At 41.9% G+C, this 27926-nt stretch overlaps 1 protein-coding gene across 1 annotated transcript in view; it reads left to right on the forward strand.

Annotated features, from left to right (window-relative positions):
* Window positions 1-14923, forward strand: part of LOC311062651 (steroid hormone receptor ERR2-like) — a gene marked incomplete at its 3' end in the record, with an annotated part of 45669 nt that extends 30746 nt beyond the window's left edge. Inside the window, exons 4-7 of the mRNA XM_084081852.1 lie at window positions 84-194; window positions 683-844; window positions 11105-11374; window positions 14679-14923. Coding sequence (XP_083937978.1) covers window positions 84-194; window positions 683-844; window positions 11105-11374; window positions 14679-14923 — 788 coding nt within the window. The remainder of the gene's footprint in view (window positions 1-83; window positions 195-682; window positions 845-11104; window positions 11375-14678) is intronic.
* Between the last annotated feature and the right edge of the window lie 13003 nt (window positions 14924-27926).

Raw genomic sequence — 27926 nt, forward strand, 5'->3', positions numbered from 1 at the left:
TTTTTATATGCACCTGACTTTTAGCACACAATATTTAGTTGTTGTGGAGATTCTTCCTATGCTAACGACATGATGATATGCAGGTGTGCGTCTCGACCGGGTGAGGGGAGGAAGACAGAAGTACAAGCGGAGGTTGGACGCAGAGAACGGGGGTTACCTGGGTCTATCTCTTCCGCCACCAGCCAAAAAACCATGTAAGTCCCTCAAGTTAACTTCATTAGTCTGACAACCTCTCATATCAAAACATGGTGTTTTTACACAGCACAGGGAATGCATAAAAACATTATTAATTTGTTTATTCATTAGGTTACCCATTAGTCGGCACTTGAACACCAGCTAGTCTTCCGGGGTTTGTAAATTGCCATAGTGTAATCAGAAATAATATGCTCATTTAATATCCTATTGTCTGTTCTCATTTCAGGCTCAGTCCTTTTTGCACTGTACAGCCCAAGGGTCCATTTGGTTCCACTTGTACACTCTCTGAGTTAAATGAACACTGAGGATTTTGTGTGCATGTATGTTATTTTTTACTTGAGATGATTGGGTCCCTCGGGGTTCCTTAGGGGGGGAGGTTCTAAATGGACCCTTACAAGACCGTAACTCTGAGAGTTATGGGGGTCCTTGAAATTAAAAAGTTCTCTCTCTCTCTCTCTCTCTCTCTCTCTCTCTCTCTCTCTCTCAGTGACTAAGATCGTGTCCCATCTACTGGTGGTGGAACCAGAGAAGATCTACGCCATGCCCGATCCCACCATGCCTGACGGGGACATCAAGGCTCTCACCACGCTGTGTGACCTGGCCGACCGGGAGCTGGTAGTCATCATCGGCTGGGCCAAACATATCCCAGGTACAGTACAAAGATAATAACAAACATATCCCAGGTACAGTACAAAGATAATAACAAACATAGCCCAGGTACAGTGCAAAGACGCAGGCTGACTGGCGATGCAAGCCAAGTTTAACCACTTAAACCCTATATACTTTGTTGACTGGAGTCCCCCGGCCCCAGGGGTCTATTATTGGCCCTTGGCTTTTACCCTTTACACCAAATATCTTCACCAAGAATTTGCAGCTCAAAATGTGACATATTGTGAGTGTATTTTACAACAGTATTTGATACTGTTGTGTTTCAATAATTATTCATTATTATGTATATGACTGCAATTTGTGGGAAGCTTGGACAACATTTTTTTTAACCCACTCTTTCACACAAATTGTGATAAACAACTAAAGTTAAAGTTAATCATAATAATTAATAATGATAATATCAAACATTAATTTGGATTTATTTGGCTATATATACTGTACTTCTAAGACAAACTGTACCATACAGTATATAATATATAATAGAGAAGAATTGTTTATATAGCCTACAGTCGGTAAGATGATTTCTACAATTAATTCTGTCAAAATTGTACAATATAAGATCGTACTGAGGCAGTTCTCAGACAGTTATATCTGCATCTTTTCTCTCTCTCTCACACACACACACACACACACACACACACACACACACACACACACACACACACACACACACACACACACACACACACACACACACACACACACACACACACACACACACACACACACACACACACAGAGAGAGAGAGAGACAGAGAGAGGATAATTAACATCTGCTACTCATCTGCACCTAAGGGAGAAGCCAGTCCCATATTCTAAAAACTAATCAATAAAGAGCAGCTGAAACCTTTGATTTGACTGGGTGGTGTGTGTGTGTGTGTGTGTGTGTGTGTGTGTGTGTGTGTGTGTGTGTGTGTGTGTGTGTGTGTGTGTGTGTGTGTGTGTGTGTGTGTGTGTGTGTGTGTGTGTGTGTGTGTGTGTGTGTGTGTGTGTGTGTGTGTGTGTGTGTGTGTGTGTGGGAGGAGGGGTGATCCGCCCCTATGTCAATGTATTCCATTTCAAACCCAGACTTAAAGAAGGCAATCCTCTTACTTACTTAAGGAGACTACGTAGGGTTTGTGCGGTAAAATTGATTTATTTAGGGAAATACTTATGGATTTCTCCCGTCCGTGTTGACGAATGCTTAAATACTTGTTGTGCATTATGCATCAAACGAACAAAGGGCTGCATGCAAAGAAGCTAGATCTGACTGAAGGAAAGTATATCTGTACCCAAAAAAGCATAACATGTATCTAAGTCAGCAAGGTGCACTTGTGTTACACACAGCGTAGTACATGCTTTGAAAAATGCTGGCTTTAGGTATAAACAAGTACATTTTTAAAGGCTGATGAAAAAATGAATTCTATTTTGAGGTTTTGGAAAGCGTGTTCCAGTCCTATACCTCGCAATAAATTATTGCCTTTATCATTGCTAAGAGCATACAGTACAGGAGCTTCATTATTGGACTTTGCTTTTTCACCCTGTGGAATTCCCATAATTTCCTTATTTCCCAGCTGGCTTGAACCCTGGGCCGCTGAGGAGCTCTTCGGTCTCCGCCCCTGCCCAGCGTTGCCACCCATAATCACTGATCTGTGGTCAGATTTACCTTTGACATCTTAATTAAGGCAATGTGGCGTTGGGTGCATATGCGTTGATCTCAGACCTGTGGACTTGGTAGCCTCCGAGGACTGACTTTGCCGTGCCACAGGGGAGGTGTGTAGTCTGATTAGGAGATTAGGCTGTATGTGTGCCCAGGGGAAGCAGGCAGTGCTGGCTCAGCACTGTGCAGTTTACAAAGGAAGGAACAGGCTTTACTCTGGGACACAAGGAGCATCACTGACCCAAATGCTCACTTCCCTCAGTGACCTCTTTTTAGTCTAAGCTCTCAAGAATGAGGATGTGTGTTACCTGGCGTTCTTTTTTTGTCCGTTTGCAATTCATAGATCTAGATCTTGTCACTCACTCAGGTGGGGAAAAAAATCCAGTGTTACCCGTAATGATGTAGAGATGAGTTTGAGAAACACTGCAGTTTTGGGATTTAAGCACTAGCGGCTCTGTACTTGTTCCGGTCTTTTTTCCCTCTACACCAAATCTCTTTGCTGAAAATAGCTGATCTACGCGTCGTGTTGGGCCGGGTCGTGAGCTTGCGGCAAATACCCCCCCCCCACCCCACCCCACCCAGAATAGGGATGCTAGGGATTAGACGGAGGTGGGGGGAGGACACTCTACGTGAACATTTCTGTGTAACCATTGATCAGATCCAAAACCCAGACCTGAAAAGGAGAGCACAGAGACATTAAATGTGGTTGGTGACACTCTGGGGACATTTTACCCTCGGCCACCGGGTCAGAATGTCACCAAGAGACGATTAAGACAAAAGGGGTCCCTGCAGTTTAACAGTCCACTCCTGCCATTACACTCATAACCCACCGCACAAATGGCTTTAACGATGGGGTAATAAGAGCCATTACCGCAGATCGCCCCATTAATGCAAAAGTCCTTCAGCGCCCAAACATACAGACCAGGAGTAGAGATACAGTATGTATTGTTTTGCAGTTTCTTTGTTATTCCACCACACATAGTTGTGGCAAAAAGCTGGATGCGTGACATTTAGCCTAGCACACACAATGCAAATTGCATGACAATGCACTGACTCTAATGCACTACTCTTGATTGCACGGCGCAAGTGCAGTTGTATTAAATATAGAATAAATACTGACAAGGGATCGCCGCTGAACGCATCTTTTCATTTATACTAGTACTGTAAAAATCTATTTGTCAATGTGAACAAAAATTGGCAACAGTAAGTGGCAGTGCCGTTGTCAGTCACGGGAAAGACTGATTTTTAGAGAAGATATTTTTCATGTTGTTTCAGTTGCAAAGCGAACTTCGCCGTGTTGGAATATTTCAACTTGAGCGAAGATGAGGCCAATTCTCATCTTCGCTTTGACTTCATAATGTACTTGCGCCGCATTAAAAATATCTTAGCCTCCTGTGTGAACACACCTTGTACAACGGTGTCCCGTGCCGAAAATAGGCAATTTACAAGATCACAGCACATTGCATTGTGAAGTACAGAATAAATTTAGCAAAACACTGTGTGTGGACAGCACACAGTAAAATCCTTAGTGTAAATTTAACTCCAAAGAGTGTACAAATGGAACCAAACGTGTTCATGTGGAAGGCTGTAACTCAACGCTAGGCAGCCATTGAATAGATGCTACACTTACACATAGTCGACTGTCAGTGGAAACCTTGTATGTCCAAAATTGTTTCTTTTCAGGAAATGGATTTTTGTTTTTACCTGTGTTCCAATGGATCCAATGTAGTGATGATTCAGTCACAAGCTCTTATTAATACTTTTAATTGGTTCAATATTTCTAAAAGCCACAGACAGACTTAACAACTTTAAATATTATGGAGATATAAGGTTTCTGCCTGACACTGACAGCGATGACATGCTGTCGTGAAAACGGGGGAAGAATGATGGCGTGGTTGTGGACGGGGGTCAGAGGTGGCTGCTAATTTGTGCAGCTGCTAACACACACGCCATGGAGGACACACGCACTCCCCATGTGGTGGGAAGTAACTAAGTTAAGTGCAGTTACTCAAGTACTGTACAATTCTGAGGTTCTAACACTTTACTTGAGTATGTCAATTTTTTTTGTACTTTATACCTCTACTCCACTACATCTCAGAGGCACTTTTACTCCACTACAATTATTTGAAGACTTTAGTTAGGCTACTAGTTACTTTGCAGATTTTGATTATTAATACAAAACATGCATTAACCAATCATATAGCTTCGGAAAGATTTTTTCACATTTAAAAAATACATAATGAGTACTTTTACTTTTGGTACTTTAAATATATTTTGCCAATACTTGTGTACACAAGTCAAAATTTGAATACAGGCTTTTTAGTTGTAACAGAGCGTATTCTCTACATTGTGGTATTGATACTTAAGTAAAATCAAAGTACCTCCACCACTGCACACCACCCACATCTACATGTTGGGCCGCGGCAATCAGCGCCCTCTGATGTTTTATGTTCTGCGCATGGCTCGCTTCCTCTTGGATTCCCTCTCTCCTTTCTCTCCTGCTTTGCTTCTGTCACTCATTCTCTCTCTCACAAGCACGCACGCAAGCACACACACGCACACGCGCACACACGCACGCACGCACGCACGCACGCACGCGCACACACGCACACACACACGCACACATACACACACACACACACACACCCTCACTCTACCTCTGTATCGCTCTCATGTACTCTCTTCCTTGTTCCCTGGCTCCCCAGGCTCTCCCCACTCCCCCTCCCCTCCCTCTCGTACAAGGCCCTCTAGTCTCATTATTACCTCTGTCTTTTTATTAGGCCCATTAGGGCTCTTAGGAGGCCTGTAATGATATTAAATGAATAGAGAGTGAACTGCTGTCTGTTTTAGACCGGGCCTCTCAATGACAGCTTCAAGCTTCACTGCCAACCACTCAGTCACTCCATTGTGCTGAATAGTGGTCGAATTATTTACCTGCTAATACTGCTGCCTTTCTGGAGACCATTTGTTATTTGTTTTTTTCCTCTGTTTGCAGCTTAACCACATTCACCCTGGCATCGCCAAACATTTCTAAATCTAGTCAAAAGAAATGTTCGAAAATAGCAGATCTTGTCACGTTGTGAGCTTGTAGATCAATTATCTTTATTTTTATTAGTCGAAGTATAAAACAGGGCTTTATTGGTTAAAATGATCACTGCCATCATTAAAAAAAACACAGTTTACATTAACCGTTGATGTCATATCTCCTATAATTTGCATATTCCGTACAATACACACTTTATGTGCTGCAGAAATCATGTTCATCCACATCCAGTGTCTCAAGCTCATGAAAAGACGCTCTGCTAATTCCTTTAATTTCCTTTGGGTGCAAAGGAAAACCTGAAAGATTCCTGCTCCCTTTTTTTCCCAGTTTTTTTTTCTTTTATTTTGTCACCTCAAGCAAAAGAGAACCGGAGACAGAGATATAGGCATTCTGCACTGTTTGCTCGATATTGTGTCATGTTTGGTCAAACGGCAGGAAATCACTGCGGTGAAATATTGATATTTCATCAGGGAGAATCACCCTCCACACTCACACTTAACTCGGCCTCCTCCAGGCGCTGTACCTGAGGCAGCCCCCAGGGAGCTAGGGAGCAGTGGTGGAAGATGTACTCACACGTTTTACTTGAGTATAAATATAAAAATCACAATGTAGAAATACTCTGTTAAAAGTAAAACGCCCTGTAATCAAAATCTACAAAGTAACTAGTAAGTGAATTGTTAATTGTAGTGTAGTAGAATAATAATTCAATCTAATTATTTTAAAAGTTAAATAATAATAATATAAATACCTCAAAATTGTACTTAAGTACAGTACTTGAGTAAATGTACTTAATTCATTTCCACCACTGCCAGGAAGTCACTCTATCACTTTAGGAAATTGAATGAAGGAAAACAAAAGAAGATGGTTGAAGTTTGTGACAGATACAGTTGTTGAACATTTCTTTGGTCATAATGTTTCCAGATATTTACATTTATTTCACCACTCACAAAATGTCTTCGCATAGCGACACAGAATAAAATGTATATGCATTTCCAATGTGTGATACTGTACTGTGTTGTCGTGTGGCCCCGATAGCTTTCCCATCCCCCTACTAAACATGTACCGGATGTCCTCCATCAACTGTCTGTTTGTCAGATCTGACGCTTAGATCGATCCCCCCTTTCGCATTTGGTGGGCTGATTACAATCTACTAATCAATGACACCCCTAGCACTCTTTTTCTCTCTCTCTCTCTCTCTCATTCACTCACTCCCTCTCGTTTTCTTTCGTTTGCTTGATAACAGCCGTTGGGGGGGCTCTCTTATTACCAGGCCCCTGTCCCGTCCATGCAACCTCAGATTTGAATGCCTGATTTATACTTAGTCGCGCACGGGTGTCGCACACCGAAAATAGCCAATCTGCAAGCTCAGAACGTGCCGCGCAGCAAAGCGGTGTGAACTTGTAGATCAGCTATTTTTGGTGTGCGATACCGGCGTGCAACTAACTATAAATCAGGCGTTAAGGGAAACGACTGGTGCCTTCAAGGTCCCGGTCAATACCCCAATCACCTTTCTATTCAGTATCGAGAGGTGAAAGGCATTGTGGTGGTTGAAGTCCTTTCAGCTGTCTGTCTGTTTGACGTGGCGTGGGTGAGGGTGAGTGGAATTGACGGGATGACCTCTCTCCATAAAGGTATTGTTTGCCGGAGTTGGGGAAATATTCAACAATACTATAGGCAGAAGAATCTCGACATTTAAATGGCTTTTATATACAGACAGTTACATTTTTCAGAGTTTACTGTCAACACCTCATAATGTCTGTATGAGGTGGCCAGTGACACCTGTTGGTTATTTTCGTAACAAACGCCTTCATTGTCTCCGCCAGGCCGAAAGGCATGGCGAGAGTATGTTTTACCCCCTGTCCGTCCTACCGTCCGTCCGTGTGTCCGTGTATCAGTGAACAGCTAATCTCAGGCACCGTTGGCTTGATCACAGCGAAACTGCGCACACGCACTCCCTGGATGCCAGAGCAGAACCTCTGCCCCAAATTTTTCACATGGGCCTTTTATAGCGCCACCAGGAGGCCGATTTGTGCAAAACACATTTTTGGACAGTACTCCTACATATTTTGTCCAAAAATCCTGCAAATCGGTACACAGTATCTCTATAGTCATTAAACAAAACTGAACTTTCAGATTTTTCATATTCCATCCTGATTGACTAAAATTGGCTTCCAAAGTTTGCAGGAGTACTCAGTTTTGAACAAAATGCCTCAAATCATGAACACAGCATGTCATTTCTGTGACATTTTGCACACACATTCCCACTAGGCTGAGGAAGAAATGCCACTTGACATTTTTCAAATCAGCCTCATGGTGGCGCTATAACAGGCCGATTTGTGTTTTTACCTATAACTGCAAAGATCTGTGTAAAACTTTGTATGTGCACTCCCTAGAGGCCAAGGAAAAACCTTTGCCTTGCATTTTACACATCTGCCTTTTATAGCGCCACCAGGAGGCCGACTTATGTAAAACACATTTTTGGATATTAAGCCTTCAGATTTTATCAAAATTTCACAAAATCGGTACAAATGATCTCTTTAGTCATGTGATCAAGACGGAGCTGTTTGATTTTTCATGTTCCATCCTGATTGGCTAAGATTGACATCTAAAGTTTGCAGGAGTGGCCCGTTTTCAACAAAATGCCGCAAATCATGAACGCAGTGTCCGATTGCGGTGAAACTTTGCACGCTCATTCGCACTATGTTGAGGAACAAATGCCACCCTTTTAACATTGCCCTATTATAGTGCCACCAAGAGGCCAATTTTTGCAACACTTTTCTTTTTGCGAACGCGGAAGGAGGCGCGCCGAAGGCGCGTCTCCGCCCAAGTGGAGCTTACTATGAAAGTCTGCTCGGCTTGTGTGTGTGTCTGTCTGTGTGCAGTGCACTGCCTGGGTGCGGCCGACAGAGTGCGCCAGAGTGCAGCTACAGTCAAAACACACACACACACACACACACACACACACACACACACACACACACACACACACACACACACACACACACACACAGTCCGTAAATACACAATATTTTCGAGCTGCGTTCGCTTCCAGCGTTCGCGCGTCTCACTTGTTTATATTAGTCCTACAAATGTTGTCCAAACATCATGCAAATCGGTACACATTATCTCTGTAGTCAAGTGATCAAGATGGTTCCGTCCAATTTTTCCTATTCCATCCTGATTGGTGAATTCCGGCCCACAACAACCTGACCTGGCGGAGACCTGTGCTCCGAGGAGCACTTTTTCTAGTTTGTTTTGTTTCTTTGTCAGTACATGGTTGAAAATATGTAAATTAGAAATCATATTGCTAATTTGAAATGTAATTATATTAGTATACCATTAGCTGAAATTGGGCGGAATTCACTTTAATATCAGCGGATTCGGGTAATAAAACGTTCTTAAATATCCCCCTGATTAGTTTTTTTTTTTCTTCTCAAAATGTCTTCATGAATCCAATCTGTAATGAAATGATGATTTCCCCATAAATTAACACACTGGTTCTTAATGTCGGGTCAGAGGACCACCAGGGGCCAAATGGACCCTTATACGGGTTTGTAACTCTTGAGTGTGTACACATAATGGAATCGATATGTACACTCCCAGAGTTAAATAAACATCCCAGAGAGGGACCCCAATCTACTCTGGGGGTCCATGGTCTATCAAACTGTGTGCACATGTTTGAATATATATATTTTAAAAGTGAACATTTGTAACTCAAATCATTGGGGGTCCCTGGAACAAAATATTTTGAGATGGGGTTCCGCGGCCAAATACATATTATTTTGGGGGTCCTTGGCACGAAAAAGATTGAGAACCCCTGAACTGATAAAACCAAAACATGAAACCCATGTGTATGTGGATAGCAGGAGAGCACTGACAAGGAGAGCTTGAAGCAGCCTGGAGTCATGTTTCAAAGGCTTTAACCCTCAGCTGATTTATGTCACTCCCTCAAGCCACTGTTTCTCAACGTCTGGTTCGGAGCCGACCAGGGGGTCCAAATGGTCCCTTACTGGTCTGTAACTCTGAGAGTGTACAAATTGAACTTTTTAGTTTTTTTATATATATTTGGGAAACCCAATCTACACTGTAAAAATCTCAGTGTTAATTTAACTCTGAGTTACAGACCCCTAATGGTCCATGTTGAGAACCAGTGCCTTAAGTCATTGGTTCTCTAAGTGGGGTCCGGGGACCCCCAGGGGTCCTTGAGCGAATCCAAAATTAATGAATACATCATTTCAACCACTTTAACCATATTTTGTACTTTGGCAATTCAAAAATAGCAGATCTACAAGCTCATAGCGCGTCACTTCGTGCCGTTCTATGAGCTTGTAGATCTGCTATTTAAAAAATGAATTGAAGAATCTCAACAATGTTTGGAACATTTTGAATAATTTTGCATTGTTTAACACAAATCTTCTAACCTGGAGGTCCCTGGCACAACATATTTTGAGATGGGGGTCCGAGGCCAAATATATATGATTTTGGGGGTCCTTGACATGAAAATGTTTGAGAACCACCGCCTTAAGTCACCCGTAAGGGGCTAGTCGACCCCTGTTTCAAACATGGCTTAGTGGGTGTGTTTTTCTTTGCACTGTATGATTGCTATGATGTACTGATTGTAGCTCCCCACCCCGTTTGACAGAATGAGCCATCTCTACAGATTGCACAGGGAAGCCATGCTATTTACCATTTACAATTTAGGTATTTAGCAGACGCTCTTATCCAGAGAAACTTGCAATAAACAGGTAAATAATAACATAAATAGAATGAAGAGAGAAAAGTGTAGTGCCTCAAAAGATGCCATTATTAGACCTGTCTTATATTTTGTAATTTACTATGTGTGCTTTTTGACAACTTCATGACATTATCAATATGACGTCAGCCTTGCTCAAGGAGTTGGGGACATGCATACTGGCTTCCAAGTATGGCTCCTGATTGGCCATAGCCCGGAGGGACAGTACATCTGATATTATAAATTCACCCCATAAACGTTTGCGTTGACGGATTCAGGGATTGACTTCATTGGGCTGCAGGCAGCGAGCACAAGACATTTGATGCTGATTAGTTTAGTGGTTTGTGAGATAAGCCGCAGACACACAATAAAAAACATTCAAAGATATTTTTTTCCGCCTTTATTGATAGATATAGAGTAGACTGACTGGAAATGGGGAGATAGAGATGGGGAGTGACACACAGCAAAGGTCGTTGGGATCGGGATTCGAACCCGCGACATGCTGTCAGGCATTAGCAGCCTAGGTTCCCGGACCGCTACGCCAGCTGTCCGGGCCACACACACAAACATTTAGGGTACATTCATACGGGGATCATACTGTACATAAGGACAAGTGCTATTATACAAGTGCTCATCCCCAGTTAACCACTTGAGCCGAAAATAGAAGATCTACAAACTTGTAGATCAGGTATTTTCGGCAAAGCGATTTAGTGGGCAAAAAGAGCGCACCAACTACAGTGCCAACTCAAGTCCGTTTCACTAAGTACAGAGGGTCTAAGTGGTTACATGGAGTAAAATATCTGTCTATCCACTTTATTTTTCCCAGGTTTTTCCACTCTCTCGCTGGCAGATCAGATGAGTCTACTGCAGAGCGCCTGGATGGAAATCCTGGTGCTGAGCATTGTGTTCCGCTCGCTGCCCTGTGACGAGGAAATGGTGTACGCAGAGGACTACGTGGTGGATGAGGAACAGGCCAGGCTGTCCGGCCTGCTGGACCTGCACGTCGCCATCCTGCCACTGGTCCGACGCTACAAGAAGCTCCGCATGGAGAAGGAGGAGTTTGTCACACTCAAAGCCATCGCCCTCGCCAACTCAGGTAAGATCGTTTGATGATATTATGTTCACCACACAGCACATGCGCACACACAGGCATGCATGCCTGTGCATGCAACAATACCACACAATACCTCACACCAACAGACCATGAAAGTCGCTCAAAATATAGGGGGTAATTGAGCATTCGTAAGGACAGTTGAACTTGAACAACTGAAATGAAGCTTGTATTCATTTATATATAAATAAATACTTTTTTTTTTTTTATAAATCCTTTAAAAAAGCCAATACTTGTAAGTATAGTTCATCCAAAAATGCACCAAAATGATTTATGTTTATTTACTGTGACCAAAACAAGGATTTCTCATAATTTTTCATCATTTGGCCATTTATTTCATTCTCCAAGCGGGAAGTCACCCTGCACCTTGACAGGGAAGAACATCTCTATGGCATATCTCTAATAAATCTGGAATCTTGACATGTAATTAAAACAAACAAAGAAATAAAACAAAAAAATGTCAACTGATTGTGTATCTCCCGAGCCAATCACGGGCATCACGGTGACGGCTAGGCGATAAGAGGGGACAGAAAGGTCAGGAACATGGCTATTTAATTAAACACCCCCACCCCACCCCCCCACCCTGTGTGAGCACGCAAGTGTGTGTAAGGCCTATGTATCTATATTTTAATGTGTGTGTGTGTGTGTGTGTGTGTGTGTGTGTGTGTGTGTGTGTGTGTGCGTGTGTGTGTGTGTGTGTGTGTGTGTGTGTGTGTGTGTGTGTGTGTGTGTGTGTGCATGCGCGTGCATGCATGCGTGCATATGTGTGTTTGTGTGTGTGGTGTGTGATTGTGCGTATGTGTGTGACTGTCACATTGCGCTCTCGTTCTCTCTCCCATCTCCATAACAGTGGCTGCCAGCGCAGCCGCAGCCAGGGGGAGATATATTTAGCATTTCATTAGGAAAACAGGGGCTGTCAATAAAATGTGTTAAGTGGAGTGGAATGAGCGTTGGGGAGCGACGGGCCTCGTTTGTTCCGATGTGAAGATGCTGCGCCCGTATCGACAGTTTGCTTTTCATGAGGGCCGGCCCCCTACCCCCCCTACCCCCCCAATCCCGCCTCCTCCCTCCCCCTTACTAATCAATGCCTGTTAGGAGTCTTTTCTCCTGCCTGACTGGAAAAAAAAAAGAAAAATGCTGAGTGCAGTGCTTTAGTCTTCAGATGACAAACTCTCCATGGGTGAGTGGGACAGGGAGAGGATAGGAGGAGAAAGGGAGGGGAGAAATGTGGGTTTGGGGGGGGTGTAGTTTTGGGCAGGGGGGGGGGCTAGAAAGACACAGAAGTGTTTGGAAAGGTAAGGGAGACGTGTGAGAGAGGAAGGGACAAGCCGGGCGTTGGGCTCAGGGAGGGCGAGAGGGCAGCTTCGGCTCGTTTGAACAGTGTCTCTCAGAGCCTGGGCTCCGGGGGTCCTGTGGGTGTGACAGCTGTGGAAATTCATGGCCATTGATTTTGTAATTAGCGGAGTATCGACGGGATTGACGCCAGGCTGCTGACGGATTACATGGAAATTGTTTCTTCAAAGTTAGTTTTGCATTCCGCCCCTAACCTTCCTTAACACACCCACAGAACCCACTCACACAGTCTCTCACTCTCTCTCTCTCACACACACACACACACACACACACACACACAGACACACACACACACACACACACACACACACACACACACACACACACACACACACACACACACACACACACACACACACACACACACACACACACACACACACACACACATCAGAATGTTCACAGTCCCTTGCATATACATTCACTCTCACACACACAAGAACGTATTCCCTTGTTCTCTCTCTTTCTCTCTCTCTCTCATGCACACACACACACACACACACACACACACACACACACACACACACACACACACACACACACACACACACACACACACACACACACACACACACACACACACACACACACACACACACACACACACCCATCACACAGGCGAATGGGGATCTGATCAGTATTAACACAAAGGTTTCAAATGAAGAGTGCTGCTGGAACACATGTGCGGTCCACATAGCCTACTTAATTTCCCAAGATAGAAACGCAATTTACACAGAAGGCGACTGGTAAAAGAGACTTAATCAGTCAGTTAGGAACATAATTAGCCTTGTACTTTCCTTTTTTCTGGCTCATTTACACGTCCATACTTCGCTCCACAACTTTTGAGACAAATGGTGGCGGTGCGGCTGATTTAATTCTGTTAACCACCTCAAGTCTGTTTTAGCATTTTGTAATCTGAATGTTCGTGACTGGGTGAGTCAAAACAGCCAGCGTATTTCCGGTTGTACCTGTAGCAATTAGTGGAAGGCGGAAAACGATGTAGGAATTCAAATTTAGAGTCTTAAAAGGGAATGACTTCGCTGTGCTCGCTGACAGACTGCCTGATTGAACTGGCTGAAAGGAAGCCAAGAATCTTGTCCATTATGACATTCTCACTCAGCCTGTCCTTTGGAGGGCAGGCACATATTCTTCTTTTTTTCCCCCTCCAACTTGTAGACTTATACATGGAGAGCAGTTTTTTTAATAAGTCTCAACTGGTTTTATTTTAGAGCCTATACATAAGGGGGCCAACTGCTCTTTCTTATGGAAATTAAGGCCATCTGCCGCCATCGTTCAGCTGAACGATATCCTAGTAATGCAGCCATCTGAATTCATTAGCAGGGGGATGTATGTGGTCCATGATACCGAAAGAAATGAATCTTTTCCCTGTGCCACTGTATATTTATACAGCCTACAGTACCCCCCTCCCCCCACCACCACCACCGCCACCACCACCACCACCACACTCTCTCTCCCCCACTCTCTCCCTAGAGTCTTGGCCATACATAGGCATTTATTTAAGGCCAGTCATTAACCACGAGCGAGAGAGAGAGCCTTTCTCCAAAATTGGATGTTTGCGAAGAGATGCTGCAGAATTTCAAACAAGTCAATATCGTTGCAAAACACCAAGTTGTTGTTTTTCTTTCCTTTTTTTTCTTCTGTAGCTACAGGCCTCTTCTTTGTCACGGTGTAGAGCGCCAGGAAATGGTGTTATGATTTTCATATCTAATTTTAAGCATGAAAGCTATATGAATTTATTTAATCTCTAAACTGTGTTCTACAAAACAGTAGAGAAGCGAATATTGTTGAATTGTTGTGGTGTCTCGGGCTAATTTCTTTCTTTCTTTCTTTCTTTCTTTCTTTCTTTCTTTCTTTCTTTCTTTCTTCTTCCTTCTTCTATCTTATTTCCCTGTCCCTTTATCTTCCCTTTTATCAGACTCCATGCACATAGAAGACATTGAGGCGGTGCAAAGGCTCCAGGATTCTCTCCATGAGGCTCTGCAGGACTTTGAGGGCAACCAGCATCCAGAGGACCCTCGGCGGGCAGGCAAGCTGCTCATGACCCTACCCTTGCTCCGTCAGACCGCCGCCAAGGCTGTCCAGCACTTCTACAGCATCAAGATGCAGGGCAAAGTCCCCATGCACAAACTATTCCTGGAGATGTTGGAAGCCAAGGCTTGATGATTGGGCGAGACGTTTGACAGACAGTTGTATCACCCGATCGAGGCTGCAGATGGCCTGTAAAGAATACACTGGTGCGCCAACTGACAGTGAAAGGATAAAACATGCAAAGGATGAGACTGATTTTTCTTCTTTTTTTTTTTTGGTCACCTTTAAATGGTGGCAAACATGAAAAGGAAAGGGACGATGATGCATTTGTTTTAAAAGAGAAGTAAATGTTGGCCTGATTGATGTGGGATCATGATATTGTATATAGACATGCTGTGTACAGAAATCAGGCAACCATGGTCTTGTTATAACCAGAGACCCATTGTTCTATATCACCTGAAGCTTCTGTGAATTTGTTTATCTTACTTTGATCTCAAAATTGGAGTGTGTTAAATGTAAATGTCCTGATGAACTGTGTGGCTCTGTGGCCATGTACGTGTTCATTTCCTTCTTTCATATTTTCTAATTTCAGTTGTTAAAGCAATAGTCCTCAACTGGTCAATATATAATATGTGTACTGTATATTGTGTGAAATTGCACTGGGTGGGGGGAAGAATTGTTAGACATATTCTTATATTCGTCATCAACCTCAAAGAAGCTGTGCCCGTTATGGGTGTGTACTAAGATCCCCGAGTTCCTCGTAACATATTTACCTCGTAGTAGCTTCATCAACTCAATTGTTATACTCAACTTGGTGCTTACGTACAGCAGGAAAGTGGTTGGCTAATGAGCGTAGTTCACAAAACATTTGCACTAAGCATCTGGTTTATAAGTAACGTGGCAATAATGGGTATTGTTCTAGCAAGCTCTGTTTGGTAGTGTTTGTCAGTGGTTATTGCTTAGAAACTAACACCCAAGTTCTTGATCTCTCTCTCTCTCTCTCTCTCTCTCTCTCTCTCTCTCTCTCTCTCTCTGAACCTATTTCTCTTCCCCTATAGACCATATTCAGTGTCCTCGAGAAGTATTGGTGATTAAAAGGGCTGAAAAGCCTAGCTATATTCTACTCAAAAATCAACAACTATCCATTTGAATGGTTTGTTGATTCTGAATGTCTTATTCTCCAAAGAGTTGTGTCACTTATGTTATTCTTATTTGCACAGCTTGACACAGTCCAACTTCCCTTTTGGTAAAGTTCCAATATGTTGCAGCCAGTGCAATCCAAACTGGCTCAAGTACAACCCATCTAAATCAACAGCTGGTTGACATGCTTTGTCTGGTGTTTGCCTGAGCATGTTCTTTCCAGACTTTACGAACTGTTGATAATTTTCTACAGTTGTTAAACATGTTTCAGTTTAACAACATGAACCCAATAGCATCCCTATTCTGAGGGGCGAACATTCGGCAAAAAAAAATGCCGATCTACAAGCTCACAAGGGGTCACGTTTGTGAGCTTGTAGATTTTGTGTAGAGGTAAAAAGAGGGGGGAAAGGATAGAGCCCTGGGGGACTAAGTATATCGTGGTAAAGAGTCTGTGCAACAAGTAACGTGGCAACAATAATAAAGAGTAAAGAGAATAATATGACACTTTTTGAGAATAAGACAGGTACACGTTGATTTTAAACTTTTATTAATAGTTACAATTGAACAATATAATATTTCCTGAGTATGGATATCATTTACTGAACATAGAATATGGCTCATTATTGTTATTTGTCTTACACATTCATTGTTGTTCAACCTTATTGAAGGTACTAATACTTGTTTCTGTCACTGTACATGTAAATTTCAGTGTACACTGACTGAGGTGCACAGAGTAATCTAACACATATGTTTATTTCATCATTCACAGCTGAATATTTGAGCAAAATGTCTAATATCTAGAGATATACGTATAAACCAATTGCCAAACATATTCAAAGAAAGCAATCAAAATATGATATGGGTAATTATAGTACCTATAAAGTCCTGGTAATACACAGTTAAATCCTACACTCTCAGTGTGAAACTGACACTCAGGATTTTGCTGTGTAGCCATTATCATAAGATTCAAATAATGCAAGGATTGATTAATCAGCTTCTCTTAGGATTTTAGTGAAACTAATATTGTCCCTTTGGAACACTTTAACGTGTAAAGTGCCATTAGCTTCTCCCTCATCAGGTAACTAGAAGAGAAAATATAGGTGAGCCAACATTAACCCCAGCAACTAAGAGAATTAGTCAGAGGGTCCCCACTGGACCAGACCTGAACCACGATTGACTCACCATAATGAAATGCATAGATAACTTTAACGTACATACAGTAGAAAAACACACAGTTCCCATCATGCACTCTTCCCCAAAGTAATCCATCCACAGCAGGGATGAGGGATGCCACACAGTAAAATCCATTGTGTTAATTCAGCCCAGAGAGTGCACAAATGGAACCATGCGGTTCCATTTGGGCACTCTCTGGGTTGTATTAACACTAAGAATTTTACTGTGTATCAACTCTGCTGTAGTAGCAAACCAAAGCATAGCGTCTTAAAGTACCTTTACAGTGAAAAGCTGAGTGTGAGCTCCGTAATACATGGGAAAACAATATCTGTTGTGTTTTCAACCAGCCACAGAAATGTTTTTTGAGTTTATACACATTGTGATTGTGGATTGGCTTTTATTTTCTTTTTTTGCTGACTGTCTAGCTGTGTCCATGTGTTTAGTTTTTTTTGCATTCAGAGACGTTCTCTGACATTCTCTACTTCATTATGATGGCTAACTGTTATGTTTTTAGTTCAATCAATATTTGCATTGATTGGACATTGACCATCTGTTTCCCCGTCAATACGAGGCACCGTGTTAAATCTCATCCTAACGAGTGACCATAAAAGAAAAAAAACTGTCATACGTTTGTTCGCTGTTAATCCAACGCGCACGTGTCTGTACATGTTATCGAGGGAATTAATGTAGTTCAAATGGTTAAAAAAAAGGAAAAAAAGAAGAAGACGTGTACATTTAAGTATGCCTCAGCAGTTCATGTTTTGGATGGCAAGGACAGGATATACAAATATGTGGAAATTGTGGCAAATATTTAACTCTAACACTGAATAACCTTTGAACTTCAGATCAGTATTATTCCACTGACTATCCCCACCTCTGTTCACTTTGAAGAGTGATGTAGTAGATAATCGTTTCCCAACATACCCCTCAACTCAAATTAATATAAAGAAAATAAAAGTAAAATGTTTAATTTATTTTAAGAGACTAAAATGGTTCTACTACTGTACATCCAATTAATTCTAATTGTCTCCTTAGCTGAAATTCTCAATAGAAATGGAGCAATTAAATTTCTGCTTCGGCTCCACCTTGGGGACGTTTCCGTTGGGTTGACAGTGGGGAGGGTTTGTCCAAACCATTACAGAGGCGATTTCATGAGTGTTTTAACAGTTCCATAACAGAATGATCACTGGGCTATGCAAGGCAAATATAGCCACCTATGTACCTTGTGTTTGTCAAGCATCCGACTGATATTTAGTTGTGCTTTGTTTACAATGTGAACACACAGTGCTGTACAGACTGCAAATGTATTGTGCATATTTCACCATACTATACTGTAGCTATTGTGCACTGTTATAATTCTGATTAGATACTGAACTTGAGTTTTGATTTTAGTGGGATTTGGTCTTCTAATGAGCCTCTTAGGTGTGTTAAACATGTTCAATTCTGTAATACCTGCTGTACATCAACATGATTTAGATTAACGACCCACCTCAGCTGCTGCGTTCTACTAACCACTCTTTTTAAATGAAAGGGTAATTAAGCAAACATAATTATCTTGTATTTGGATATGGGTGGGTTCATCTCGCTCTTGTTTGTTTTTTTTGTTTGTTTGTTTTGTTTTTCCTAGTCTTTGTGTCGCAAAGCTTGAACATAACATGCTTTGTTTTATCATGGATTTTGGATGGAGCAGCAGGATGTACCGTATAGCAAAAGCAAAGTAGCCTAGACCCTATACCTCAATTCATATTTTGAAAATTACACTGGGTTTGGAAGCGGGCCATGCGGGTTCCCTCGGGAATCAGTGGCACAGAAATAAAGTGACATCACTGACTGGGTATTAAAAAAAATGTAGATGAACCTACTGCAATTGGGGAACACATTCCCTCGGAGGAGAGAGCTTCTTATTCGCTGTTCCATTTGTGGACTTAACATCTTATCTCCATACACTCTGAGATGAGGAGATTTACATAAAACATGGAGGAACCTCCCTGGCCGCACTGGTCCACGGTGTATAAAGGAACCAACTAGGTGTATGTACCATAGACATTTGATTACCCAAGAGGTTTACTCCCCTCAAAAGCATTATGTTAGCAGTTGTGATATATGAATCAAGTTAAAAGGGAAGCTTTGGTTCATTTTAATTATGAACTTACCCCATGCTCAGCAAAGGAAGGGGTAACTATGCACACATATTCACAGTCATACTGTAGGAAGACAAATTAAATAATATTAATATATTGGAACTGAAATAAGAAAAGGCCAGCCATGGTTGGCTTATGTTGGACAGTATCATGTGGTATTTTCTTGTGTTTTGTTTTGTTGTGTTCATGCCTACTGTACCAATGTGTAAATATGCTTTTTTTGGAGTGAGTCAGATCTAACAGTGCACTGAATGTACAGTGACAATAAAATCACATGGTTTATGTAATCACACTGCACTTTTGTGTGTGTGTGTGTGTGTGTGTGTGTGTGTGTGTGTGTGTGTGTGTGTGTGTGTGTGTGTGTGTGTGTGTGTGTGTGTGTGTGTGCGTGTGTGCGTGTGTGTGTGTGCGTGTGTGTGTGATTCCGTGTTATTAATAGGGGGGCAACAGATAATGGAACTAATCGATTTAATCGATTATACAAAATAATCAATCGATAATCAATAATTTAGTAAAGTAATCGATTAATAACCAATCTCTGTTTTGGGCATGGCATTGTAGGCGAAGATTTTTGAAAAATGTTTAGAAAATATCAGATGTACAAGCTCAGAACCCATATCGATGGGACACATTGTGAGCTTGTAGATCTGCTGCGAAGTATAAAATAGGGCTTAAGTGTTTAATCGATTCGTTGACATAAAGATAAACGTTTTTTTTAAAACTGCACGTCTCAATTATTTGAGTAATCGCTAAATTGCGACAGTTGCAGCTATTAACAATAGCTTATTGTGATTATTCTATAACATATTGACTAGTGTGAAAAAGTATATTTTCCTTGACTCTTTATTTTGTATTCTACAATGTACTATAAATTATGATGTTCTATATCATTGCCATTCTTTGTTAAGTTAGGGCACTCATTCATGTCTGTGGATTTGTGTTTTTTCATTCATTCATTCATTCATTTATATCTTAACTGGTGCAGTGAGTCGTAAAAGTCAAGCCAATAATATTGAAATTATCTGGCATATCTAGTTTTAACGTCATTCATTAAGTAGTCTTTTATAGGAAGCACTCACTGCCCTTGATCTCTTACTGATAAGAAAAGAACAGTCAAACAGTACTTGACATGGTTGTGTGTGTGTGTGTGTGTGTGTGTGTGTGTGTGTGTGTGTGTGTGTGTGTGTGTGTGTGTGTGTGTGTGTGTGTGTGTGTGTGTGTGTGTGTGTGTGTGTGTGTGTGTGTGTGTGTGTGTGTGTGTGTGTGTGTGTGTGTGTGTGTGTGCGTGCGTGCGTGCGTGCGTGCGTGCGTGCACGCACTTGTATGTCTAGCAAGACCAGACCATGCCTAAGGGGTGTAACGGCATCCTCTTGCCCTGACTGTCAGCTGGTTAGCTGTCTACGCAATGTCCTGTTTGACCTTGTGTTGGCTACAACACAGCCTGAATGCACATCTGACACAGTCCCTTCCTTTGTGGTGCAATCCTGTGGAAGTCATTTCATTTAGCAAGCTTTCAGCTTCAGCCAACACGGGGGGTGGGGGTGTGTGAGTGTGGGGGGGTGGGGAGTCTATGTTTAATCAACATGCCACGAACCCTTCCCCCCAAACAAAATCAACAATGATGTCCAGCAAAAAGATTGCTTTCAAACAAAAGATTGAATTAAACAAAATGGCTTGTCAATTTTTTATTCTTGCTTTATTCTCCTCTGACAGATAAGGCTATGGTTGAATATTAAGAAAAATTGTGTTAACTAACTTTGCTTCGTAACACATGAAACCAGCAATGTACAAGATTTTGACATTCCGGACATTCTGCAAAATGCCCACTTATGGACTGTTAAACATTGACACTTCAGATGAAATACTTTTTTTGCCATGGTTGCCTAATTGGGGTTAACGCATGTTTTTTCTGAGAGAATTAGGACACGGCCTACTGTCCTCAGAGTGACACACTATCAGGTAAACCTTTTATGTTCTCTCCCTAGTCACCAGTTGTGACTTAAGCTCTATATACTTCATCATACTATGAATAGCGAAAATAGCCAATCTACGTAAGCTCACATTTTTAGTCATGAAAGAATGCATTGTGAGCTTGTAGATCTGCACAACGTTATTATGTTTTGAATTTATTTTTATTTTATTTAGTTTAAAAAATATATATATTGGGTTTAACCATATCATACTCCCAAGTCACTACAGTGTGTGATGATTATTTCATAGTTGAGGTGAAAGTTCACTGAGAATAGGCGGTAAAGTGTCAGTCATGGTTAGCTGAAGTGGTGTTGTCTCAGACAATGTAACTAGGTGAGAGTGAGTGAAGGGGATAGGAAACCATCAATATGCTCCTTGTGTAAATTGAAGAAGGTCATGATTTATAGCTCCTGGCTACCGCGTACATACATGCTGAATCTACTCTTTTCCTCGCCTGGCTCAAGGACAGGTAAGGGTGCCTTTCCCCCCAGCCCATCCCCGTCATGCAGTCAGCGGTGCTTAGTGATGGACAGTCTGAGGGAAGGCGGCCTGTGTTTTTCAAAATGAGTTGAGCGCCATCTATAGGCAGGTAGTTACAGACAACTCCTCTCAGCTACTGTAGTGTCAGTTTATATAGAACCTTGATTAGTGAAGCTCACTTGAGGAAGGCAGGGTCCAGGGATATACAATAGCAAAAAGAAGAAAGAAAGACAGAAAGAAAGAAAGAAAGTAAGAAAGAAAAAAAGAAAAAAGAAAGAAAGAAAAACACTTTTTTGTGAGCTATACATTAAGATGCGCTTTAAACTACCTGTGGTGTTCTTAATCCAACAGACACTTTGGATTTTTCGTTACCTCATCAATCACCTCGATGCCCTGGTATCTTTTTACTTGTGAACTCAGACAGAGAGGGGGCAGCTGTGAACAGTCCAAGGCCTCACAACAGCTGCAAACAACGCATGACATTGCATCTGTTGTAGTCATGTTGCCTGCAGCACAAAAACAGAGAAGGACGTTTCCTTGCAGTTCTCTGTGGTGCAATGGTCCAGTCTTGCTCTATTAATCAACTGTGTTTATGAGGGGTTAGGCCTTAAAAAATATGAACTTACAAGTACGTTGCTGTCATCAGTATAGGTATTATGAAATAGGACATTAGAAATAGGGCCACATGAAAGAAATCAGGTCTTAGCTGTAAATTCTGCTAGGTGGCTGGATGGATAGGATGAAATATTCTCTGAATATCTAAAGTTTATTATACATTTGGATGATTTATTATGTCTGGGTACCTCTGATGTTGCTACGTTGCCTTTTGAAGGAGCCAGACATAACAAATGGAGCACTCATTAGCATTTGACCTCTACATCATGCTTTGTTTACCTGCCTTCCCTCACCTCTATATCTCCTCAGACAAAATGGGGGCTTTCACTGAAGGCTTTTGAGTGTGACACAGTTTTGTTGCTGGGCGGTAAAGGTAACTACCAGATTTGCATTTGGAAATTTCTCAAACAACTTGAGCATGCAGAAACGGGGAGAGTAAGATGCTACACTCCTCAGGGACATAGCCACTCCCAGACACTGCCGGTTTGCCTCTTGAGTCCTGACAGCTGCTTAAATCCCCAGAGATAATATGAAGAAATACAGTATGAACACAAGTTATAGTAAGAAGTCACTGGCACATTACATTGTGTTAAGTAGAGAGAAGATGTCTACTATACTATTGATTGTTATTGTTCCAAGCCAGCTATAGTTCCGCCAACTGATATATTGCAAGTATTTTATTTTGCATTATTTTACAGTTCACTTCATGGTTGCGCAGTGACATTTAGCACTGAATGAATTATGTGTAATCCATTGCACATTTCCCCTTGGACTAAATACAGTAGTTTCTGTCTCACATTGCCAGTATGTAAGTGTTAATGTTCTGTACTAAAACATCTCCAAGATAAATTCCTGCACATGATAGGCCTCTTACTGATATATCACAACCATTTTGCTCTTACAGCATACTCAGGTGTGGAAACATCTGCCAATCAACCTATGCATGCCATGATTGGGCCTCAAAAGCAGCAGCATCAACTTAAAACATATATATATTGCATTCAAAGGGGGCTTAAGAAATGTCTGTGAAAAAGTTTGGAGTGGGACATTAAAGGACCATGCTGTAGGCCTACCAGTCTATAATTTTGACTTCTTGCATAATTTTGACTTGATGCTCAACAACACAGTTTGTGTAGGCTACATACTGTAAGTCTATGCAATGTATACTTTAGCAGATCTCAGCATTCATTTCTATCTCCGTCACTTAATGTATTGGAGAAATGGTATTTTTCCCAGACGTTTCCTCGGGTCCCAACGGCTGCAACCCACAACTTGCAATTTCTCAAAATTGTCTAGTTTGTATTACTTTCATAGACTGACTGATCAGCTGGTTGCTGCACTTTGGCTGCATGCTGCAACCTTTTGTATTGTTATGTCAATTTGGTCTGACATGAGGTCCGCTGTCATTTACATTCCTGGCATAATTTGTGTTGCAGTCTGGCCCTGTGTCACAGCCCCTTGGCCTGCCTGTCAGGGCCTGTGTTATGTGTTTGTCTTTGTGTATTCCCCTGACTGCGTCTTTCCACAGGTCCTGCAGGCTGGGCATTGGGGTTCCAATCAGGTGGGATTGGGAACACCTGGCCAGTGTCCCCAAGTCCTCCCTTTAAAAGGAGCCCAGCTGGTCGGTTTGACTCTCCACTCCTTTGTTGGCAGCAGCATTTGGTTCTCACACACTAGTACACACCTTTCAAGTTAAACATAATTCGCATGCCATTCATGTTGAAGCAGTGTGGGAAAACGTTCTAGGAGACTTTAAAGCTACTATAGGTAATTCACCCTTTTGAAAGTCACCATGCTGTTTATTTTATAATAATAACAGTAATAATAATACATTGTATTTGTAACGCACTTTATATTGGCACAAATCTCAAACTGCTTATCTAAAATGCAGGTATTATTCATTGAGACTCATTTTAATACACCTGGGAAATAAAGTGCTCAAACTTTAGCTTGAAGACGGCTTTTAATGATACAATGAGTTTTAGCTGATGTCAACAAAGACTTTCAGGTATACATCGGTGTACATCATTTAACAGTTATGGAATTCAACATTTATACAAACACGATATCTAAAAAATTAAGCTATTTTGCGGGAAATAGTCAAGGTATAAAAACTAGTATGTATACGGCCGATTTTGTCAATGGACAATGACATGAAATAACACAGGTTATGGTCCTTTAAAGATATACAATTTAGAAACAAAACATGGAATTCTGTGTTCCATCATGCAACTACAGTACCTCAACATACTAAGTCTTCCCCAATTGTGCCATATATCTGCAAAAGCATCTGGATAGCTTTGGAATAAACTTGAGGATAGTCGATAAAGGAATGGAGTTGTCAGGTCATTGAAGCTCACTAATCCCATACAGCAAGAGTATAGAAATAGGATTACAGGGCACTGATCCAGAATATACATTTGAAATAGGACTAATAGACACTTGTGCTTGATTCAAGTGAACAAAGCTCCTTTACAGTTCAATTCAGTACATCCACTGGGCTGGCACTGTTGCTAGTGTTAAATATGAGAACACACACACACACACACACACACACACACACACACACACACACACACACACACACACACACACACACACACACACACACACACACACACACACACACACACACACACACACACACACACACACACACACTACAAGGCGGTTTGATTGACAGATGTGTGGCTGAGAAAGGTACAATGTGTATTAGGTTGTCGGCACCTGCATGTGGGTGGCTCTGTCAAGACAGAGCCACCCACAAGCAACACTGTCTTTACCTCCATGTGAGTTTTGTTTTGAACAAATAACCAAAAGTAACCAAATTTGGAATAATTGAATAACTGATAGCTAAGGCCTTACAGCAATGGTGAACACCACCTAATGGCCACAGTGTATTACAGTTACAGCCATGCCAAACAACAGTTAATGGCTACAGTGTATTACAGTTACAGCCATGCCGAACAACGCCTAATGGCTACAGTGCACTTTATACAGGCTTCCGGAGACTGTTCATGGTCCATTTGACCTATCCATAATGTATGTTCAGGTTCCAGATCTTCCATTGGGAGAATTGAAGCCTGCTCACTGCCTAATGTATTGACAGCCATCGATATAAGCCTTGATCGAAATCCGCCACACCTGCCAGAGATCATCAATGGCCAGGGCATCGTCATCGGTAGGATCTATCGTCTCTATTTACACAGTCCATCCTCTTCAAACTGTGCTATTGATCTTGGCCTAGGTCATGGAGGTTTGGCAACAGGGTAGGAAAAGGGGGAGGAAGGTCTTAAATGGAAGAAAAAAGACAGGGAGAGGGTGAATAAGGACAGCGAAGGTGAGGATTCCCCAGGGGCTCCCTATGTGCCAGTTCCCTCTTCAGTATTTGACCCTGGTCTTGGCTTTACAACTCAAAGTAGCTTGCCTTAGCACCTAGTCCTCCTAGCATATAGTCAATAGCTGCCAATACTTTGATTGTATCCAATGGAACCTTGACAGTTCTTGATGGCAAAAGCTTAAGAATTCTGTAAACAAACAGGTTGATGTTGAGGATTTAGAAGGTGCAAGTTACATGCCATTCTATTTCCTGCAAAGTTACTTTCTCTCTGCTCTCACAGAATACAAAGCAACAGACACTAACTTGTATACTATAATGCTATTAGTTTACACTACATAACCTGGCTCTGACAAATGGGGTGAGTTATAACATCTGTTAAGTCGTTTTTTTTCATCCCTGGCGTGTCACTCCATTTTACATGCACAACAACAACACGCCACCTTTTCAAGTGAGTTGTCCTTGTGTGCGTGGTGACACTGCTTTTCACGGTGTGACAGGTGTTCTGTACCTCCCCAATTACTTTTCAATTAGTGCAATGAGCATTGCTCGTCATTGGCCATAGCCGCCGTTATTTTACAGCTCTGTGCCTAGTCCATTAGCGACACCACTGACAGAGCGGAGCCAATAAACCATCTGGCCAGGCTCCTGAAAGAGATAGCGCCCACTTAATGGAGTGAAAAAGTAAAAGCAATTAATGTCACATTAGCACATCACTAATAAGGCCTGCCCTCCAGTATGCTGCAGCAAGAATAATCAGTTGGTTTGCCCTGAGATGCATCCCACCAAGAGCTAGTTGTTTACACTAGAGCTCGGAGCAGGGTCCTATTAGCAACAAATGACATACTGTATATATTTTTTGCCTTCTCTTATGGAACCAAACTAAAACAAAACAAAAAACTTTCCACTGATTGATTAGGACTGTTCGAGAAACAAAAGCTAATTTCTGGATGATAATTTCAGCATGGAAGAAACACATGCACACACACACACACACACACACACACACACACACACACACACACACACACACACACACACACACACACACACACACACACAGCGGCAGTGGCATGCACGGGAGGGGGGCAGAGGGTGCACATACCCCTTTTGTTCTTGGGGTCGCAATTGTCCTTTTCAGGTCTGAAAACCTGAAAACCTAACCATAACCGTTTTCACTGGGGAGTGATGAGCATTTTTCCGGAACCATTAGAGACTCAGGAGCTCAGGGTAGAGAGGAGAATGTCATGCAACACAAGTCTTCACCCTGAATGGAGCCAGGGACGTATGCAGTCACCTGAGTCCAGTCACCTACTATCACACCCATAAAATCAAATGATCATTGCTCGTACTATGTTCGTACTAACATGCAATAAATTGGTTAATTAATTACACAGTCAAACAATTAATTAAACCCAAAATAAAAGTGTGCAGGCTGTGCATGGCCTTCTGTGCACTGAATCCCATATGCTGCTCTCATGACCTCTCTCACTTTCAGCTTTGTCTTTGAACTATAATGCACGCCTCACGCAACAACAGCGGTCTCCAGAGTTCTTATAAAACAATACATGCCCTCCGTGGCTCAATTGGAGCTGGGGGTTTAGCTAGAAGATCTGGCTTAATTGTTGTCTTTTCCAGAGTTTAATTATAAAGACACCAAAGCACTATCATTGCTTCTCTCTAATTCCTCTATGTTACGCTAATTACGTTGTGTTAATTGGGGTTTTTCTATTATGGCGTCACACTCATTAACTCAGCGGTGACACTGGCCTTGATTGGATAAGAGGTCATTAAGTCACTTTTCTCTGATTAAAGTTATTGGTTCCTTATAAACATCAACTCTGTGACCAATGTTGGCATATAAAGTTGAATCGTCCTGCTCTTTCATGGCAATGTTTGTTTGTTGCGAATGTCGGTTCTACCTTTCAGGGGAACATTAGTTAGCTGCAAAAATGGATGCATTTCTGATTTTAAGAATGCAAAATCTAATGAAAAATACCTTTCTTGGAACAGGAAAAATACCAACAACACAAAATGAAGGAAAACTGAATGTGTCGTGGACTATTGCATGTTTCGTTGCAGATATAGCACAGCACAATAGGTTTAATGCCCAATTTATGCTCCTTCATCGTGATGCATTGTGAGCTTGTAGATCGGCTATTTTCGGCCTCGTACGACAAAGTACAAATCAGGTTTAATAAGCATCAGTGTGAGAAGAGGAGCTCCATGCACCTCTGAAATGTCAGCCGCTGCAGTATCATCACTCACTATAAATGGG

This window comes from Gymnoscopelus microlampas (assembly GCF_963454915.1).
Source record: "Gymnoscopelus microlampas genome assembly, chromosome: 16".
Classification (NCBI taxonomy): Eukaryota; Metazoa; Chordata; class Actinopteri; order Myctophiformes; family Myctophidae; genus Gymnoscopelus; species Gymnoscopelus microlampas.